This window comes from Equus caballus, chromosome 5 (genome assembly GCF_041296265.1).
Source record: "Equus caballus isolate H_3958 breed thoroughbred chromosome 5, TB-T2T, whole genome shotgun sequence".
In the NCBI taxonomy this organism is placed as follows: domain Eukaryota; kingdom Metazoa; phylum Chordata; class Mammalia; order Perissodactyla; family Equidae; genus Equus; species Equus caballus.
Window position 1 is genome coordinate 9,946,028 of NC_091688.1, and position 21,358 is coordinate 9,967,385.

A 21,358-nucleotide genomic window follows, 5' to 3' on the forward strand; every position below is an offset into this window, starting at 1 on the left:
CAATCATAATCTTTATATTTTAAAATACATTGCCTTTAAAGAATGAAAATCTGTAGTGTTCAACAGAAAGTAAACTACATTCTGATGTTTCTAGGTTGCATGTCTTTTAAATCCTCATGCAGTTTTAAAGAGTAATTGACCTTTCAGTTTGACAAATAATATATTTTAATCATTTCCTGCAGCAATATTTTTGTGCCTGAGAAATTTATTATCCTGTCTTTAACTGGTGGAATATTTGCTGGAATCTAGTGTTTTAGTTTTTCTTAACTGATAATATTCTTGAATTTGGCAGATTGAAATCTGATTCTAATGTGCTTAATGTATATGGGAAGGATTTCTATTATATTTAAATTATAAAATATGTAGTCTTTTGTAATTACTATAAGTATATCCTCACTTTTAGTGAAATTAATTGTTCCTTTAGAAAATATAGTATTGGGCATTTAAAAACATCTTTCATCTTTAATATTCTGAAGCAAATAAAATGAATAGTTATTCTGAAAGGATCCTGGGGTTGGGCTATGGCCTACTGGCCAAATCTGGACCACAACCTGGTTTGTTTGGGTTTTTTTGTATGGCTAAGAAGGGTTTTTATATTTTTAAAGGGTTATAATAACAACAACAATTCCCCTTATCCCCAAAAAAACGAAAGAAAGAAGAGGAAAGAGAACATGTGACAGAGCTGAGAATATTTACTGTTTGGCCCTTGACAGAAAAGTTGGCCAACCCCAATAGTCACAGCATATTTGTGAATAGCTTTGAGTGTGTTTTATGTAGTTCCTAAAGCTCTGTGGAGTGTACTGTTATTACTATACTTTCTTTTGTTTATATGACATGGTGCCACGTTGTAGTTGATGTTACCTTTTGTTAGTTACATTTTTTTAACATAATAAATGGCCTTTGTATTAGTGCTCCAAAATAAACTGTTCTTATAAAACTTTTTACTATAAATAATGTGCTATAGTAAAGTTTTAGTTTATATCTAGTGGGAAGTAAGTAAAAAAATCAAAATAAATATTTTTTTGCATTTTGAAATGACCCAAGTGGAGAAACTCAAATTTCATAAATTGACTTTATTCTTAATAGAAAATATATTTGAAAGGAAATGTAAGAAGTAGCAAGAAAAAAAAAGTATGCTAGGGTTAGTGTTTCATCATATAGTAGTATGATGGTAAGCACCCATCTTTCTCATTCAGTTATTTGTGTGCCTAAATAATTTGTTAATATTCAAGCTATAATTGTACTGTTGGTTGTTTTGGCAAGTCTCAAATGTATATTTAATTCAAACTATCATAAATGGATAGTCTAATAGAAAAAGTACATCTTAAGATCATAAAAATATTTTTTATTGTTATATAAACTCTTTCAGCGAGGATTGATCTTCAGTGTTAATATGGTGCAGAATCTTTGGTAAGAAAATCAGCCTTGAAGACAATTTTATTCAAAAGATTTTTTTAGTATAAATATATTGCTTGAAGTTTAAATTTTAACTGTTAGTAAATATAAGATTATGAATATGGCAAAATATGAGTTGTGAATTTTTATATTGTATGCTTTTAGAATAAAGTTAATTGTTATTTAAAAATACTTCTATTTGGTTATTAAACTTTCGTAAATTAGGTTTTTCTTGGTGTACTTTTTTTTCTCTTGGTATTTTTGTTTTCATACTGGTGTCAAATTTGGTTCATTTAATACTTTGTAGATAGACTATTTACATTCTCTGAAATATTAATGTAAAGATACACTATTTAAGGATCATGTTTTCCTTTCTATATTTCTTTCTAATTTGTTTAAAATATTCATTTCAGAAGTTAGAAAGTTTTGAATTAACCAATATCCCCATGGAAAGTTATCCCTAGTTCTTTTTTTTTTTGCTTTTTTTCTCCCCAAATTCCCCCAGTACATAGTTGTATATTTTTTAGTTGTGGGCCCTTCTAGTTGTGACATGTGGGACGCTACCTCAGCATGGCCTGATGAGCAGTGCCATGTCCGCGCCCAGGATCCGAACTGGTGAAACCCTGGGCCACCAAGCGGAGTGTGCGAACTTAACCACTGGGTCACGGGGCCGGCCCCTGTAGCTCTTTCTGAATTAGTGTTTTTTTCATGTCATTCCAATATGCATGCAGCTGTCCTTTTCTAACTTGAGTGTGATAAATGCCTCATGTTTCCCGACCGCTCGAATTCTCCTGAATACTAGCTGATGTGATGCTTCTTTGTTTGGCTTCATGTCTCAAACTGCTTGAAAGATGGAGATTAAAATTAATTTATAATTTACCATAGCAACATTGTCATGATGCTGCCTTTGTAATTTTCCTATCGACACTTTCTGTAAATGTTATAGAATAAGAGGAAGATTGGATAGGAAAGGATATTAGAAGATAAGAGGGAGGTTGAATTCCATAAAACTTGTTTATGTAAACTGTTGAATGTAGCACCAAGGCTAGAGCTGCATCATGTTTGGATGAAAACTTGAGTATTTACTCATGTTTCTTTTCGATTATTGTTCAGAGTTCAGATTACATACAGAGATGTTTTTGTTTAAAATCCCTGAAGTTTAACTGAAATGGGATTTCCCCTCTCTTCATTAAAATCTCTTTCTCCTACTTAATTCATGGAATAATTGGGAATTGGGGTAAAATTTTTGATATCTAAAGTTTTAAGTTAATACAAATTTCATTCTTGATTGTTTCTTTTTTAAGGAAAATAATTATCTCATGACTAGAGGAATTTTTGTTTTGTTTGAATGAAATGTTTCAAATGTACAGAAATCTCACATATTTGTGTGCAAAGCAATCATCTTCTAAATCAGTTATGCACTGGTGCTTTTTTGAAGATTGGAAGGTTTAATTGAATCCTATAAATGTTTTTGTTGTTAGTAGGGCTGACCTTTAAATAATGGATAAGTGAATTTTGTACTTGAAGGGTCAGTGCAACTGGCTAAATGCCACATAGTTTTTTGTAGAAATTTGACTTGATTTTATTTATCTTTCTGTTAATATTTTTATATGTTTTCCGAAGTGGTTCAGTAAAACATGTGTTTGAACAGGTTGTCTAGATCCAGCGTGCTAAAAGGGAGATAGGAATTTTTATTCACAATGGCTGGCAGCTTAATATGATATCAATAACATTTTAAATGGTAGCCTCATAAAGGGAGGAGATTGATTAGAAACAGGCTAGAGTTCTTAAAGTAATTATTGTTGTTGACAAATGATTAACCAAATGTAATAGAAAAACCCCAAGTGGTTTTGCTCTGAGATAAGCTTAGAATAGCATGCTCTATTTTTCACTAGCAAATATTGTTGATATGTTTGTCATTTCAATTTTTCCGAGTACTTGAATCAACTGAAACAGTTTTTGACTGAGAAAATAATTTACTTAATCAAATCTTTAAGACATTTGACTGAACAGAACTACTGAAAAATTCTTTGTAACGCCAGTCACTGATTTATGATTTGAAAAGATAAGCAGCTTTGTATTCCTTAGAAAACAAACACGTAAAAATATATGGAGTTTTTTTCTTCTTTTTTATTGTCGAAAAAATTTAAATAAATGTAAAATAGACTCCCACTGCCCACCAATTCTAATTCTCAGGAGAAATCATTTAACAGTTTATGTGTCCTTTCCCCAAAGGAACATTGTGTATATCCTTGCTTTCCTCATTAAACAACCTATTATGAACACTACATTAAACTATTTCTTGCTCTTTTTAATTGCATAGTATTTTATGGCATGAATATAGCATAATTTAATTTTCCATTTCTCTTTTGAAGGTTCTAAAAGCAATTTCCATTTTTCTTTTTTGCTATTACAAATATTGTGAAGAATAGTCTCCTTTGTACAGATACTCTGAAGCACAAACGCAGATTTCTAGAAATTGAATTGCTGTGGTGTACATAATCTGGTTTTTGATAGTTACTACTAAATTGCTCTCTGGAAAGACTGCAAACTCATGCCCCTTCCAGTAGTGTATCTGAGCACCCTTTCCTTCATGCCTTCACCAACAGTGAATATTATCAGTTTTCAAAATATTTACCACTCTGATTGATTATAGATAGCATCTCATTTTGTTTACATTTCCCTGATTACATGTGAGGTTGAGTGTATTGTATATGTTTATTAAGCTAATTTAATTTTGTAAGTGCCTATATGACTGTTAAACATCATATAAACCATTCTTCCTGTCAGATTTAGTATTTCACGAGACCTATAGACAAATTCTAAAAATCTTGTTTTGTTTATATATCTGCCTGCGTATTAATCTAAAGGGAAGTCAGGAAGAAAGTGAGCATTATTTTGTAGTAGTGTGGGGGAAGAGTCATGAAAAACCGTTCCTTCTCTCTACTCACATCCACTCCCTTTGGGTTTTTATCTGTTAAGAAGTGAATATTGTTTTGGGATCCCAGCATACCATGGATATACAGATCAAAACTACTAGGAAACCCAGACATAACCCATCCTATTTGAGGGGAGGGGATTTTTTCCTTCTCCTAGGAGTCCCTCCTTCCCAGCTGTTTATTGAGTGTCTACTCAGTCAGCACTGTGGTCACTTAGGCCTGCTTCATCTTTGATGGGCACCTGCTTTACTTGGTATGGTGGTAATAAATCAAATCAAAATGTATTTGTGTTAAGACCTCTTAATCATGCTTCAGCTGACTGAAGAAATTTGAATGTTCTGGAGAATGATCTCTAGTGAAATCTGGAGACCCTACAGTTTGTTAGTTGTATTAAGGTATATAGGGTGCCTAAAAGCTTATAGTACTTGAAACTTATTTTTGTGATAGCTCCTAGAGTCTACTTCCATGATGTGATAATAGCAATAATAGGAGTTAACTTCTGTCGAACATTTACACATGCCTGGGACTATTATTGATGTTTTATAGCTATTTTCCCTAATGTGAAGTGAGCCCTCTCTAGCCTCTGGAATTTTATTCCCATGGTGGTGGTAGGTGGTCTGCATTTATGCAAAGCCCGCTTTGGAGACCCTGTGTCTCGGAGCATTTGCTTGGCCACCTTACCCCCTTTTGCTGCCAACTTAGTGATTAGGATTCAGGCTAAAAGATTATAGTGACCACCTTGATGTCATCATTCACACCCTGGTGAAGGTGATACAGCTGCATATTTTCAGTGAATCTTTGAATTAGAAGAGATCTTAGAGTCATCTACTGCTTGTCTTCTCCTCAAGTAGCAGTCCCTTAATTCCTGGGGGTAAACCGGTCTCTGCCGAAACAGATTGAGAAACTGATTCGTAAGGCAGTTAATTCCACTTTCTAGTTGTTAATAATAATGGAAAATATGTATGAAAAGCTATGTGAATTATCCATTTAATTTTCACACAAGCCCTGTGAGTTGGTATTTAATTAATTTTTTTTAGTACAGAAAAATCGAAGCTTAGAGAGGTTAAGCAGCTTGCCCAAGTCTCACAGTTTGTGAATATTTTTCTTGCTAAAACCTTTTTGTTTTTCAGGCTAACACCTTGCTTGAATCTCCCATTTCCTCCTCAGGCACTGCCCCCATTTCAGGTGGGAGCTGATATGGCAGATTCCCATTGTTTATCAGCCTCATGCTGGGGTTTGGGGTGAAGCCAGAAATTGGTGATAGCACCTGTGACTTCCAAGTGCATGTCTGTGGGCAGGGCCTGGGGAGGCATGTGTCTGAGGAAAATCTCTGAGGAGGAGTGCTAGTTGTTGATTTTTCTTTGTACAATCTGTTATTATCAGGAAAATTTTGATAACCTCAAGTCATTAAAATATTTAAAATTTGGAGCCTGGCAACAACTTAGGCATTATATATTTGCACACAGAATGTACTCAATAAATGTTATTTGAATTTAATTAATACGGAACTGTCTCATGTATAGTTCTGGAAACCGAGACTCTGAGATTAAGTGACAGTGTCAGGACCAGAATCTAGGCTCCTGATTACTTTCTAATTGCATTCTGTAAACAGTTAACTCATTTAGCTGAAGCAAGACTGAGAACTTAACTATTTACAGAAAGATTATGGAAGTAATTCATATCCCATTCTCTTTAGCAGCAGTTAGTATCTAGAAGGAAAGAGCTTAATTTTTCAGTTGGAGAAATTATGCCTGTTATCACACCAGGGGGATGTGATGTTCTAATGATTTGAATATAGCATTGGGAGTTGAGTGACTCAGACCTCTTCTAACTACAGGAAGAAAGCTGAGCTTTCTGAAAACTTAGTGCTAAAAATATCACACTGGTTTTAATGTTGGAGCTAGAGTAAATATTTGTAAAACATATGTCAGCAGAAGGGCTACACGATAGAGTACTGTTAGTGTTTTCATTCTGCTGTAAACAGACAAGCAAATTATTCAATAAAAATTCTAAGAGGAACCCATTTCAGCACATTAAAATATTTTGAGTGGTATTTTAAAAATAACAGAAGTTTGAATAATTAGAGCTTTAATTTGTCCTTTCTCTTTGTACAAAAACCACAAACAAATTTTACTTCAGAGAAATAAAGGTATTTGATTTTTCATGTCCCTTCAGAATTGCCCAGGCATAACCTGCTTAATAGTCTTTCTAATTGCCTCCCTCCCCATAACGTTTATGACTCTCTAGTGCTGGTTTTTTCTTACTTGCTTCCACCATTCCCAAGCTTTGCTCTGTCCCACTTACCCTTCCTTTCCAGATTCCGTTCTTTATCCTTCCTACATTCAATTATGTTTAGAGCCTGTTTTATGCAAGGCACTGTATTAAACGCTTAAGATTAGTTCCTATCTTCAAGGAGCTTACAGTCTAGAAATGGAAAGAGACATGCATAAAATAAATGCAAGATATGGTCACTCAGAGAAACACAAGTTGAATTCCAATAGTTAGAATTTGGATGCCTCTTGAAGGCAATGCACCTAAGATCATTCCCAAAGTAAGATTTCTGTTGAATATTTATAATGGTCATGTTATCCAGTTAAGGGATTAAAACTCTCTGATTTTTTTTTTCAAACATTTTATTTTTCCTTTTTCTCCCCAAAGCCCCCCGGTACATAGTTGTATATTTTTTTTAGTTGTGGGTCCTTCCAATTGTGGCATGTGGGACGCCACCTCAGCATGGCCTGATGAGCAGTTCCATGGCCTCGCCCAGGATCCAAACTGGCGAAACCCTGGGCCACTGAAGTGGAGCGCATGAACTTAACCACTTGGCCATGGGCCCGGCCCCAAAACTCTCTAATTTAAGGAAACCTGAGTTTCATTCTCACTACTTTTCTTGAAAAGCGGGTGATATTTTGCATAAGTAGAATAATACACTTTAATCATAGAATGATGCAACGGATCCCCATTCTTTTCACTATGACCAGCAATGAGATTTTAGGGCAAAGGAATAGAAGTATGGATTGTAGTTTGAATTTAATGAAGTGTCTGACCTTCACATGTCACATTTTCTATGCTTGCCTTTATTGTGTTTGGTGTTTTTTTTAAAGAAAGAAATGTGTTATAAGTTATAAGTATACTTATAAAAAGATTAACATAAGTTATAAGTATACTTATAAAAAGATTATGTGATGTTTTCAAATTGAAATAATATTTGTAGAATAGTAACTCTTAATCTGTGGGAGTTCCTTGTTACTTCAGAGGTAAGTGTCCTCAGTTGAGAATTCACTGCGTTGAAAAATATCATTCATGAGAATGTGTGAATGATATAGAGGTAGAAAGAGTTTAGAACCAGTGATTATAGAAGATCACGTATGCTGAGATTCAGTGGCCCTCAATCCAAATGGAAGGCTCTTTGACTTCTGCAGTACAATTTCATTTTGCCACCCATTCACCAAAGTAGTGTGCAGAGCAAATGGATCTTCTCTTATTCTCAGTGCAGATCACAGGTACATTTGGCACTTGCTAATAATCTCAGTTTTGAAGAGTCTGCACTACAGACTGTGAAAAATATAGACAATTGGTATTCAGGATGTACCCTCTAAAGAAAACATTAACGATTTTTTCTTCTAGATTTTTACAGTGTAATTCCTGGATCAGTTCAGAGCATTAGAAAGCCAGCTGTAACTCAAGTTTGTTATTCAGTAGGTTTTATCAAAATTTAAAAATTTAATAAACTTTTGTTGGGCACCCACTACTCTGCTAAGTGCTATGAGCACAAAAATAAATAAGACATGACTCTTACCATTGAAGAGTTTATAGTCCAGTTGAAGAAAAAAAATCCATAAATAGCTAATTTTAGTAAAATAGAGTAAATGCAGTAATAAGATATGAACAGGGTATAATGTGAGCTGACTAAAAGGAATTTAGTTTGGTCTGAAAATTCAGGGAAGACTTCTTGGAAATTATGCCTCTGAGCTCAGTCTTGATTGGTGCATATCATTTAGCTAGAAATATTTGGATGCCATGGTAAGGGAGGCCTTCCAGGCAGATAGGAACTCTGGGTGATGGAAAATGGCATTATATGTGCAGTAAAATATACATAGTTCGCTTGTAAGGGTGGGACATCATAGGAAATGAGATTAGAAAGAATACAGAGGCTAGGTAATGGAGGGCCTTTTATGTCATGCTAATTATGTATTTTTTGTTTTAATCAAGGGTTGGTATAAAAGATTTCTACAGGTGTGGGAAAAGTGTCTTCTTGGACATGATTTATTATGTTATTCAGGGTATTTTGCATAAAGATTTAGGAGATAAATTTCTCACACAGTTTAGGAAAAGGTATCTCTCTTAGTGAAATTATTTTTTAACCTTTCATTAGTGAGAGTTGTGTATGTAACCCTTCATTTTTTTTTCTGTCTTTGCCTTGTTTTTGGAGAAGGTTAAAGCTTAGTCTTTCATTTACCTGTTGTATATCGTTTTAGCTTAAGTGTTCTGATCTGAGACATCTTTTCTATCCCACTTCAACATTGACTTTTCTATTCCTACTTCTATTATAGCATATATTCTGCTCTGTTGTCATGTATCTATATCCATTTTTTTTTTTTTTCCTACTAGAGCATAAATTCTTCGAAGTTGGAAAGCATGTTTGTTTCACCTTTTTAAGCTTGGCCATGTAGTGAGTGCTTAGTAAATACTTGAATGAATAATTGATTTTTGCTTCATTTTACTTATACCTGTTATTTTTTTCTTTTGAGGAAGATTAGCCCTGAGCTAACATCTGCTGCCAATCCTCCTCTTTTTGCTAAGGAAGACTAGCTCTGAGCTCGCATCCATGCCATCTTCCTCTACTTTATATGTGGGATGCCTAACATAGCATGGGTAGCCAAGCAGTACCATGTCCACACCTGGGATCTGAACTGGCGAACCCTGGGCCGCCGAAGTGGAACATGTGCACTTAACCACTGTGCCACCGGGAAGCCCCTACTTATACCTATTTTTAACCTTTGGCCTCAAACTATTTTTTTAATAAATGGGTAGGGTAGGTATAAATAAGATAAAAATGTACTAGTGGTATGGGCTTCACATATCTAAGCTCTTAAATGGTCAGTTTCTTAATACATGAAGGGGGACATGATATTATAATAATAGCTACCATTTATTGAATGTCTACTATGTGCTGGGTACTTAGAGCTTTCCCTCAAATGGGTCTTTCTCAGTTCTGTTGTATATGTTGTTCCTTGTTTAGAAGGTACTTTCATTAGAACTTCTGCTAGCTCCCTTTTTCTCATCATTTAGAGCTCAGCTCAAGGCTCAGGTGTTATCCCTTCAGATAGTCTTCCTTGACCACTTCTAGCTGAAGTAGGCCCTTTCTTCTCTCAGTTTTTTCTGAATGTCTTGCCCTTACTAAGACAGTTGTTAGTCTTTCTACCATCTTGCTCTAATGGTACTTTTTTTTTTCCTCCTACTTTTTCTCCGCAAATCCCCACAGTATATAGTTGTATATTTTAGTTGTAGGGTCTTCTAGTTGTGGCATGTGGGACACCTCCTCAACATGGCCTGATGAGCGGTGCTATGTCCGCACCCACGATCTGAACTGATGAAACCCTGGGTTGCCAAAGTGGAGCAGAGGAACTTAACCTCTCGACCATAGGGCTGGCCCCTCTAATGGTACTTTGAACACATCACTATATTAATTCTTCAAATATTTTAGTATAGGTATGGTCTTTTAAATTCATTTCTCTCACCTTGTAGAGTGTGAGTTCCTAAGGGGCAGATGGTATTTGATTTTTTTTGAGTTCCCATTGCCTACTGTGTGGCAAGTGTTAAGTAAATATTTGTTTAATGAATGGAAATCTCTTTGAAATGTTAAGTTTAGAGAATAACAACATATTTTTGTTTTTAAAATCCATTAGTGGACGTTAGAATAGGTGATACAGGGGTCAATAAATGTGCAAAAAAAGTTAACATAGTAGGCTTCAGACTGCTGTTTTTAGAAAAGCTTTCTTGCAAGGTTGGCTTTTGGCTGGTATTGGGAAGGGTCCCCACCATTCCGTAACTGATAAGAGTGGCTCACTGTGCCTAAACCGTTGGTACTAACAATGTGATTTATGCTGAACACCTGCTTTTCTCCTGGAGTCTGGAATTTTGGTTTGTGTTAGGGGGAGGATGCTTATGTGACCAGCTTCCAGTAAAAACCTCAGGTACTGAGTCTCTATGAGCTTCCCTTGTGGACAGCCTTTCACACGTGTTGTCACAACTTGTTACTAGAGGAATTGTGTCCTCTGTGACTCCAGTGGGAGAGGACTGTTGGACGTTTATGCCTGGTTTCCTCTGAACTTCGTCCCATGTGCCTTTTCCCTATGCTGATTTTGCTTTGCATCCATTCATTCTAATAAATCATAAGTGTAAGTACAACTATATGCTGAGTCCTGTGAGTCTTCCTAGTGAATCATTGAACCCAGGGGTGATGTCGAAGACCTCTGCCATAACGAGGTAAATTTTCTCTACTTCTAATTGAGGGAGAGATGACAGAATAAATAAACAGAAAAATATCAAGAACTAGTAATGCCATTCAGATAATTAAACTTGGTTGATGGTCTGGGTGGCTACTTTAGAGTGGGTGTTCAGCAAAAAATTTCTCTGAGGAGGTGACATTTAAACTGAGATGTGAGTGACAAGAGAAGGCCAGCCATTAGAAGATGAGGAAAAGACATTTCAGGAGAGGGACCAGTTAGGGCAGAGACTCAAAGGTGAAAGTGTGCTTGGTGTGTTTGAAGAAGAGAAAGGAGGACAGATGACTGAAGCGTAGGGGACAAGCAAGAGAGTGGTGCAAGACAGATGTGGACAGGTAGCTAGGGAACATCATGTACATTCCTGTCAGCCACAGTGAGGAGTTTTTCGTTTTTGAAGTCTTTGAAGGGTTTTAAGCTGGAAAGAGACAAAGATTTGGTTGATGGTTTCAAAACACTACAGCAGCTGTTTACATGGAGAATGGAGTTCAGTAGAGCAGGGAGACCATTTGGGAGACTCTTAGAGTAATCTCTGCCAAAATGTTGGAAGCTTGGACTAGGGTTGTAATTTGGAGAGGGAGAAAAGTAGATAGAGCTGAGATACGTTTTGGAGGTAGAGTTAACAAGATTGGATGATTAAATGCAGATGATGAGGATAAAAAGTTTCAAGAGTAACTTGTAGATTTTCAGTTTGAACGTCTGGATAGGTAGTGCTTTCATTTATGAAGATGGGGGAGGATCAGGCAAATATAGGTATGGGAATAAAATTAAGGGTTTTGTTTTGAAATCTTATTAGATATCCAAATGGAAATGTCATGTAGGTGGTTGATATAGGTGAAAATATTGTTTATATATTTGTTAATATAGCTGAAAATAGTGTTTCTTATTTTATTCTTCAAACATTTATTGAGTGTTTACCAGTTGCCAAGTACTTTGGTAAGGTGAGGAATACACTAGAACACAGTCTCTTCAGCAAGTAAGTAGTCTAGAAAGGAAGTCAGGCAAGTATTCAGGCCGTTCGAGAGAGAGGTGTTAGAACAGGGCCATGCAAGAGAATGCCTAGCAGGCCCATCAGAATGGCACTTACACTCCAAATCTTGAGTTTTTCTCAGAAATCCATTATTTTCTGTTGCTTTCACAATTATCTTTTACTGCCACTTTTGAATTTTAAAGTCCTTTTGTATAAAAGCCAGTCTATATTAAAGACTAACGTAAGTCTATTTTGGCAATTTCTGCCCTTTTCCCCCATTGTTTTATGCTTGGCAATCTCGTCATCAGTGAATATGCTTTCCCTTAAATAGTACTCATTTCCTCTAGATTTTACATTCTCCTCCCATCTCTCCTTTCCCATTTTGGAAACGTTTATCTTAACTCTCTTTCTCCCTTGTTCCATCCCTCCCTCTCTACATACATGCACATATACACACACATACATATATGTGTATACATATTCATTTATGTATACACATTATACCTACCTATAACATACAGATAGATGGATAGATAGTTACTCTGTACCATGTCTAGTTATCTAATTTTCTCAGTAACTCAATTTGGTTCATATTCAAAAGTGTCAACTCTTAGGAGGGGAATATAAAAAAATTCAAACACAGGTATGAACCTGATCTCACTGTTAGTTCCTTGACTGCCTTTGGCTAGTTTTGTGGGCATTTCCCCTTCCTTTCTTATTTATTTGTGACTTTTTCCCTTTCCAAGTTACACTCTTGGTTAAAGGGGGTGATCTGCCCAGTTGTAGGACTGCTGAGTGTGTTGTGCACCACATGGCACATATTAGTGAGCTCCCTTTCCACCTGTTAGTTGAATCTGAGCTATCCTGATGAGTTCTTTTTGCTCTCCTCTTTGCTTCTGATTATTTCCAACCCTTGCTTAATTTTTTTCCTCTGACTGATTGGCTGCCTTTTAAAAAGCCATCCTTTGAATGATGTATTTTAAAATAATACTTCAGTATAACTATTTATGTATGTTCTTTCTTATAATCTGCCAGGCAGTTCTTTCCTTTTCACCACCCCTCAGTTTATTTTGGAAAAAAAGTCACAAGTAATACGTTCAAGTAGACAATGCTCTTTTTTTTTTTTTTTGTGAGGAAGATTCGCCCTGAGCTAACATCTGTTGCTAATCCTCCTCTTTTTGCTGAGGAAGATTGTTGCTGAGCTAACATCTGTGCCCGTCTTCCTCTATTTTGTATGTGGAACACCACCACAGTGTGGCTTGATGAGCGGTGTGTAGATCCACCCCTGTGATCTGAACCTGTGAATCCTGGGCCACCAAAGCAGAGTGCACCAATAACCATTACACCACTGGGCTGGCCCCTCAAAGGTTTTTTATTTTGAGACTATGCTAGCCTCTCCAAACACATCAAGTTGTATACATTATGTTTCTACAGATTTTTGTATGTCAATCATACTTCAGTAAAGCAGATTAAAAAAAAAGAAATGGGCAGAAAATTAAAATTTATTTCCAAAAAAATGAAATACAAAATGTAAATAAATGTCCAAATAAATTCAAAGTCCTTAATATCCCAGAAAAATGTAAAGTGAAACACTCATATACCCACACGCAAAAGAATATGCTAGCCTCATGATTAAGAAAGCAGTTTGCTTAATGTTGTTAATTGTCCTTCAGGTAAGATGTATTGGCTGCCATAGTACTCTCTTGAGTACGGTTGACAGGTTTCAGCAATTAATGATTTTAATTAATTACTTATACTTATCAACTACAGGGATTATTAAATAGAAACCCGTAATTAGATTCACAATGACAGTGATGATGATTTAGTTGGAAAGAAATCATGCACTTTGTGTCCTCTACCTTGAATCTTCTCTTTGTAATAAATCACCTTGCTTTTGATGGTGGGAAATGTTATAACATTTCAGATATTAAGGGTGATATTTTGTTTTACTGTAATGATTTATGTTTGTATATCAGCTTCCATATAGAACAAGTATATTCTGACTGTCGTGTGAGAAGTGAGAGATTATATTATATTCAAGGCGATACAAATGTGGTTATAGCTTTTGGCTGTATAAAATGATATGATTTACTACTAAGTAATTAAAATAAATCACTTTTATACTATTCTAAGTTGACAGCTATCATTACACAGACCTGCGTTCCTAAAGGTTTTGCATGATTAGTAAGGTTTTGTTTTTTTTTCCTCCTCAATGTGTTTAGAAAACAGTTTATCACAACCTCTGGTTGCCTGTATTGTTTTCAGCAAACATTTCTTACTTACTAGAAAACAATAAAGGAGAACATCTCTGAAAACTCTCAATAGTCACCTTTTACCTGTGCTTTTCAGCTTTTTATTTTGTGAGTAATCCTTCAGTTGAAAAGAAAAGAAGAAATGAGATTTTGTGCTTATTTGCCCATAATTTTATAACTTATTTTTAACTGTATTTTAAAAATGCAATATGTATGTGTTTTATTTTTTTCTTCCTTTTATGATGGCTGTTGATACTAGTTCTGAAATTTTCCTTTTATGATTAGGATGAAAAACATTGCTAATAGAAACACAATTTGTTTTTTTCAAAGCAGGGAGTGGCCAAAGTTAAGGGAGAGAGCTCTTAAATTATTTTTATTGAAGTATCATACATATTTATTTTGTTTGATTTGAAAAGTTACATCTATTATATCATCTTTTGGTGTTGCACAATTGGTTTCTGCTCTCTACATGTTAGAAATCAGTGGATAATAAGAAAAAAGAAACCTGGAATGCTTTTTTAGTTACTTTGATGTGCTGGGCCAGAAACTGAGGACTCATTAATAACACTAAGAATAAAATGATAGCTAACACTTGAGTACTACTGTGTCCCGGGTACTGTGTTTAGTACCTCATATGCGTTTTCATTTAAATTTTACAACACTGCATGATTGATCCTGTTATTTCCATTTCACTGATGTTTAGATTAAAGAAAGTAGTAGTCTTACAGTACGAGTCCAGTGACATCTGGAATACTCTGTTTGATCCTGCTTTCTGAAGGAGAGCAAGAACTGCAGGGAAATTGAAATCAATGAGGAGCATGTTCATGAAGAGGAATTGAAGTTAGGCTGATTCGAGGAGTCTCCACCAAATCCTGCTCCCTGAGTGAAGCAGGCCCTCAGAAGCCTCTTCTAAAGTTAAACTTTTAGAGGAAGTTGAAACTGTTACCTATGAATTCCCTCAACTCTCTTATTCTTTGAACTTCTCCATATCCAGTCAAAATATGAAATGTCCTCCTGGTCAGTCACCGCCCGCAAACCTGGGCAATTGCTTGTCTTTATAGAGAATTCCCTGATTTCTTGTCTTTCTCTCTCTAGCATTTTTCTTCCCAATTACCTTAAGTGAATGAACATATTTTAAAAATAAGGCAGTAACAAAGAAATCCTTCCATTAATTCCACAGGTGAATGTTATTATATGCCAAAGGCTACTATATAAAGACAAATAAGACATGATCCCAGTCCCTGCAAAGCTTGGATTCCAAGACAGGGAAAAAGACTTGTAAAACATGAATGTTATAGATCTTAAATATGTGAGTAAATAATGAAAACAGGCATGTTTTCATGGAAATCTTGTAGATTTTATTGTAGGAGTCTATATAGGAGCCAAAAAGGAGGAACTGGCCAATTTTGGGGGAATGGGGTTGATAAAGGAAAAGGAAGTATAACGTTTGAAATGACCATGCAGTTCCCTTCAGGTATATTATTTTCTTACCTCCCTATATTTCATGATTAGGGATAAAAAAGAATCTCTGTTTTCCATCTCTACTTCCCACTCATTCATTCCTCAAACCTTGCTCTCTGGCTTCTACCCCAGAACTCTACTTCATAGGCATTCGTATTTGTTGAATGAAAACAGCTTTTATGAGCTAGCAGTTATATAGCTCTTGCCTTTTGACAGGCACTGTAATATGTGTTTTGTGTATAGTAACTTGCTAAATTCCTACAGCTGCTCTATAAGATAGATACTATTATTATTCCCATTTCGGAAATAGGGAGCTGAAGCACGGACAGTTTAAGTAATTTGACCAGGATAACAGCTAGTAATTGTGGAACTAGGTTTCAAATCCAGGCAGTTTGGCTCCAGGATCCATTATGAATGACTGAATGAACCTGGTTCCCATTTACCCATGTCTGCACATAGACCCATATACTAAAGGTTACTAATTTTCAAGGCATACATTTTTTCCATTTGTAATAGATTTTCCTTGCTCCCCTCCCCTCCAATTATTCATTCAGGATACTTTTAACACTCTTACAGCCAAGTACTAATCTAGGCACTGGGAATATAGGAACAAAAGTTAGTCTCCACTGCTAAGAAACTGCAAGTCTGATGGGAGAAGATATAGAAGAAAATAAACAATTGTAATATGGGGTGATAGGTACTATGATAGAATATGCCCAGAGAGGGAGCATTTAGCCCAGCCAGAAGAGGGTGACCCCTAACTTGAATTTTGATGGAAAAGTAGGAGTTAGGGGAGGAGGATAGGAATTCTCGGCCTTCTCTCGTTTGTCCTTTTTTTTTTCTATGTAGAATAGGATACAGTTTCTTTTTCAAAACCTTCAAAGGGACCCTTTTACATATCTGCATGATTCTGTTGTTCCTTCTGTTTTCTTCTTTGTCATGTTCTACTTGCCGGCTCCTCACTGTGTTTTTTACTTCACTTTGGTGTTGTGTCTTTTTCATTCTTATTTCTTAATTTATTCCTTTCATCCTGCCTAGGAACTCTGTCTTATCTAATATAGTAGGAACTTGAATTAACTTTCCTTAAGCCCCATTTCTTTTTGTCTAGCAAGATGGCCAGTAAGTATTTAAAACACTCGTGGTCAGTAGTTTTTGCAATAAGGAAGATAGATCTGGTTCACACTCTTGAGGTCCCTGGGATATCAATTTCGTTTTTGTTCTTCTTGAGCATCAAGGGGAGTTACACCCTTGAAGCCTCTCCATTTAATCTGTTGCTCTCAGTTTAGCGTTTCTGGGGCATATTGCTTTATTTATTTTATTTATTTAGTTAATTAATTTTTTTGGAGGGGGAAGATTAGCCCTGAGCTAACTACTGCCAATCCTCCTCTTTTTGCTGAGGAAGACTGGCCCTGAGCTAATATCCATGCCCATCTTCCTCTACTTTATACATGGATGCCCGCCACAGCATGGCATGCCGAGCAGTGCCATGTCTGCACCCGAGATCCAAACTGGTGAACCTGGGGCCGCCGAGAAGCGGAACTGCGCACTTAACTGCTGTGCCACCGGGCCGACCCCGGGCATATTGCTTTAAATGTGCCTAGCTTTTCCATTCTCATCTCTGGCTCCCAGCATTTACTACATGTTGGCACTTGGTACAGACTGGTATCTGCTAATGCCAAGCATAGCCTCTTATGAAAACACAGTAGGAAAAACTGTAAGGAGAGGTAGTATTTGACTCTGGATTCACAGTGAGATTGAATCCTATCTCTCCATTACTTATTAGCAGAGTAACCTTGGGCAAGTTACTTAACCTCTCTGTACCTCAATTTTCTCATCTTTAGTGTGGGCAAACTAGTAGTGACGACCTCATTAGGTTGTTTAGAGGATAAAATGAGTTCATGCCTGTAAAACTTAGAATAGTGCCTGGACTATAGATTTAAAAAGGTAGGTGTTCATTAAAGCCTGGGATTCTTGTCTTCCTTGGCTAAGTCCTATTTTTGCTTGCTGGAATTATCAGCAAGGCAGATTTTGATCTAGTTTATTTTATCATTCATACAAGACTTCTCCAGCCTTTTCTTACGTAGTACTGTGTCAAAGGCCTTGTTACAATGTAGATAAATTGTGCCCATAACATTTTCTTTCTTTACCACCTCTATTACCACTTAAAAGATTTATAGAGCTTAGAATTACTCATTTTTACCACTTCTTGTAAACTGTAACTTAATCCATTTTATTCTTTCTAAAACTGTTACTTTACATTTTGGGATGTTTTATAAAGTTGCCAAACAGTTTCATCTTTCCTTTAATCAAAAATATATCTTGTACTTATGAATATATCTTTAAAACCATAGGATTTTCTCCTTAGATTTCTCATTGTTTATGTGTTTGTATCATTATATATATATATATATAGATATATATGTCCAACTCTAGATTTTAATTTTTCTTGGCCTCACTAATAAAATATTAATGTTCGAGAATATTAATCTGGTGAGTAGAGCACCATATAGGAATTTCTAATTGTATCACCATTAGCTTTTAAATTTTACTCTCTTTGGGTGAAGCTATTTATTTATAGGTATTTTCAACTTTATACTATGTAAACTGTGGATAAGAATTTTCATAGAAAGTGTATGCTTTGAAAATATTTATATAGTCACTCAAGATAAATTATTAGTAATGAATTTTTTACTGTTATTTGGCCATAGGTGTGATAATATAGAAAGAAGTATTGTTTGATTGTTTTATTAGACACAGTCATGTTTCTTGTTTTGTAATATATAAATGTCTAATATAATATATAATGTTTGTTGTTTTTGTTGTTGTGTTTCTTCTACAGAGAGTGATAACGAACTCTCAAGTGGAACAGGTGATGTGTCTAAGGATTGTCCTGAGAAGATCCTGTATTCTTGGGGAGAATTGCTTGGAAGATGGTAAAAGTTTTTCTTATTGAAAATTTTATATTTATATAGTTTATGTTAATTTGCTTTAGTTAAAATCTATGTGTTTATATATCTTACTATTAATATTTTGATGTACTTTAAAAATGTATGAGTTAAAAATATAATTCATACTCTTTATGTTTGGCTAGGCCTTCCACCCAATTTGCTTGTATTCAGTTTACTTTTGGAAGATGTATTTGCCTTATTATTTCACGCAGACATAACATTGTTCAGAGTAGTCAGTTTTATGCTATATTGCCAGTACATGTAAATAACTATTGTTAAAGGGTTACATTTCCTTTCTCTACTAACACCACTAAAAAGGGCTGTAGAGTTTAGAATTACTCATTTCACCACTGATTATAAAGTGTAACTCAGCCTGTTTTATTCTTTCTGACTAAGACTATTACTTTACATTTTGGGGCATTTTATCTGGAACTACAAAACAAAAGTTACTCTTTGTATTATAAGTACTCTGTTTATATGTATTATAAGTAAGGTTTTTTTCCCAAGGTAGTTGTGACTATGATATGTTGGTAAAACTTAAAAATCTTACCAAGAAAAAGACTCTGCCATACCAGAACAGATTTATAGAAAGTACAATTTATTATTGAATATGCACATCAGATTACATGCATACAGGTAGTCCGGGAGGAGCTACCAAATCTGGGCAGAATTTCACACATTTTATGTGTGTGAAAGAACATAGTAAAGTAGAAGAAAGAACAATTAAAACTTTTTTTTTATCTTAGACAAATGAATACTCCTTATGATAATCTCCTGTACACATGCTGAGTTAATTTAGGAGATAGGTATGTAGAGTTCCAAGAGTTGGAGGGCTCATGACTTCTCATTATAAAATCTGAAGACTAGGTTTATTAAATTCCTGACCCAAGTGTTGAGCCTATTATGTTTTAAGGAGACACCCTAAGAGGAAGGGAGGGCCAGCTGTCTCCCATTTATTAAACAAAGAAAATTTAATTTTATTTTCTTACACATACAAGTATAAAATGAACACATCTCAGAGAATTTATTTTGTTCATTAATTATTGGGAACCAGTAGGATATTAGAACCAGTCAAAATGAGGATTCGATTTTGAGATTTATATTCGCTTCCTGATTATTTATTTGCATTGCCATGAACAGGAATCATTTGCATAGCTATGCGTGGAAAAACTTTTTCATTGTTATCAGTTTTCTAGACATTATCTTCTATCTGTTGAGAGTTATAAATTAGCCTAGTCAAAGACAAATAAAGGCACACACCCCTATGGTATCAGATAATTCCCAGATGCTCCAGCATTGCACAGAAAGTATGTTTAGTAATTTTTGTAGCCCCCATCAAAAATTTTTCACAATTTTCCCCGTCACCATATCCAGCTAATTTATTCATGTAAGTATTGTCTACCTATCTAAGTTTATCTCATATGTTTTTACTGGTTTCATATAGTGTTATTGCCCCCTTTATTTTAAGATGAACAGTTTTCATTTTAGATGGCTCTCAGTTAGTGTTAAAGCAAAATTATTCATGACACTTGTTAAAGATGTTAAGGAAGACTGTGTTCAAGGGAGGGACTATATTGATAGGTATAGGGATCACTGAAATGGGATCTTGCAGTAGGAAAGAGAGATTGGGCTGAACTCCAAATATAGCAAGGATAAGTGGAAATTTATAGCTGAGGAGCAGAGTGGAGGTCAATGGATGGAAAATTGCTAAGAGGAAACATCAGAGATAAGGGGGGATCCTGGCTAAAGTGACTTAACTGGATTCTTGCTGAAGGCAGATCAGGATGGTCAGATATCACCTGGGAATGGTGGAAGATGAGGAAACCAGTTAGAAACTGAGCGTGATCAGATATTGAGGATGTGGGATTCTGGCTAAACTGACTTAGTAGGATTCTTGCTAAAGCTGGACAATGGAGAGATGAACATGGACACTTAAAAGTCAGCGCCTATTTGAGAAGAGAGTTCAGGGGAGCCTGAGTAGAGTTCGGTCATGGAGAGAATCTTTGTCATTAGACAATAGAATTTCACAGGAAGATTAGGTGTTGGGAAGTATGGAAGGGGTGCTGGTCAGAGGAAGAGGATTGTTAGTCAGAGTCCAGTCTGGAAAACAGAAGCCATTCTAGCCTTTTCAAACAGAAGGGTATTAGTACAGGTAATTGGTTTATAATGTGTTAGAAGGCAGAAAGACAGAAAGGGGACCCAGAGATTAGAGGGCCTGGCTGGTATTAGTATTTCTCAAGATTTGTCATATAGCTACTTCTGAGAATGCAGTCCTTTCTTTCCTTCTACCACCTTTCAGTCACACACCACTGTTACTCATGGATGTAACCTGGAAACTGAGTGAGTTTTACAAGGTTGTAGGATACAAGGTCAGTAGGCAAAAATCAATCTTATTTTTATATACTAGCAATGAGTAATTGGAAATAGAAATTTAAAAACATACAAAAGAAACAGGAAAAAACCATGAAATATTTAGGTAGAAATTGAACAAACTATGTGCTAGATCTGTATGTTAAAAAACTGGAAAACGGTAATGAAAGAAATCAAAGAAGACCTAAATAAATGGAGAAATATACCATGTTCATGGAATGACAGACTCAGTATTGTTAAGATTTCAGTTCTCCCCATTCTAATCTATAGAATCAAAGCAGTTTCAATCAAAATTCTAGCAGAATTTTTTTGTAGCAACTGGCAAGTTGATCGTAGAATTTATATAGAAAGGTAAAGTAACTAGAATAGCCAAAATAATTTTGAAAACAAAGAACAAAGTTGGGAGATTCACACCACATGATTTCAGGACTTACCATAAAGCATCAGTAATCAAGACAGTATTGATTAAAGGATAGACACATAGATCAATGGTGCAGGATAGAGAGCTGAGATGTAG

The 21,358-nt window shown here is 35.5% G+C and overlaps 1 protein-coding gene across 18 annotated transcripts in view; it reads left to right on the forward strand.

Moving 5' to 3' along the window:
- Window positions 1-21,358, forward strand: part of RABGAP1L (RAB GTPase activating protein 1 like) — a 674,786-nt gene that overhangs the window by 141,356 nt on the left and 512,072 nt on the right. For all 18 annotated transcript variants that reach the window (XM_070266397.1, XM_070266404.1, XM_070266408.1 and 15 more), the window contains 1 exon segment: window positions 18,363-18,456. In XM_070266397.1, the coding sequence (XP_070122498.1) occupies window positions 18,363-18,456 (94 nt within the window).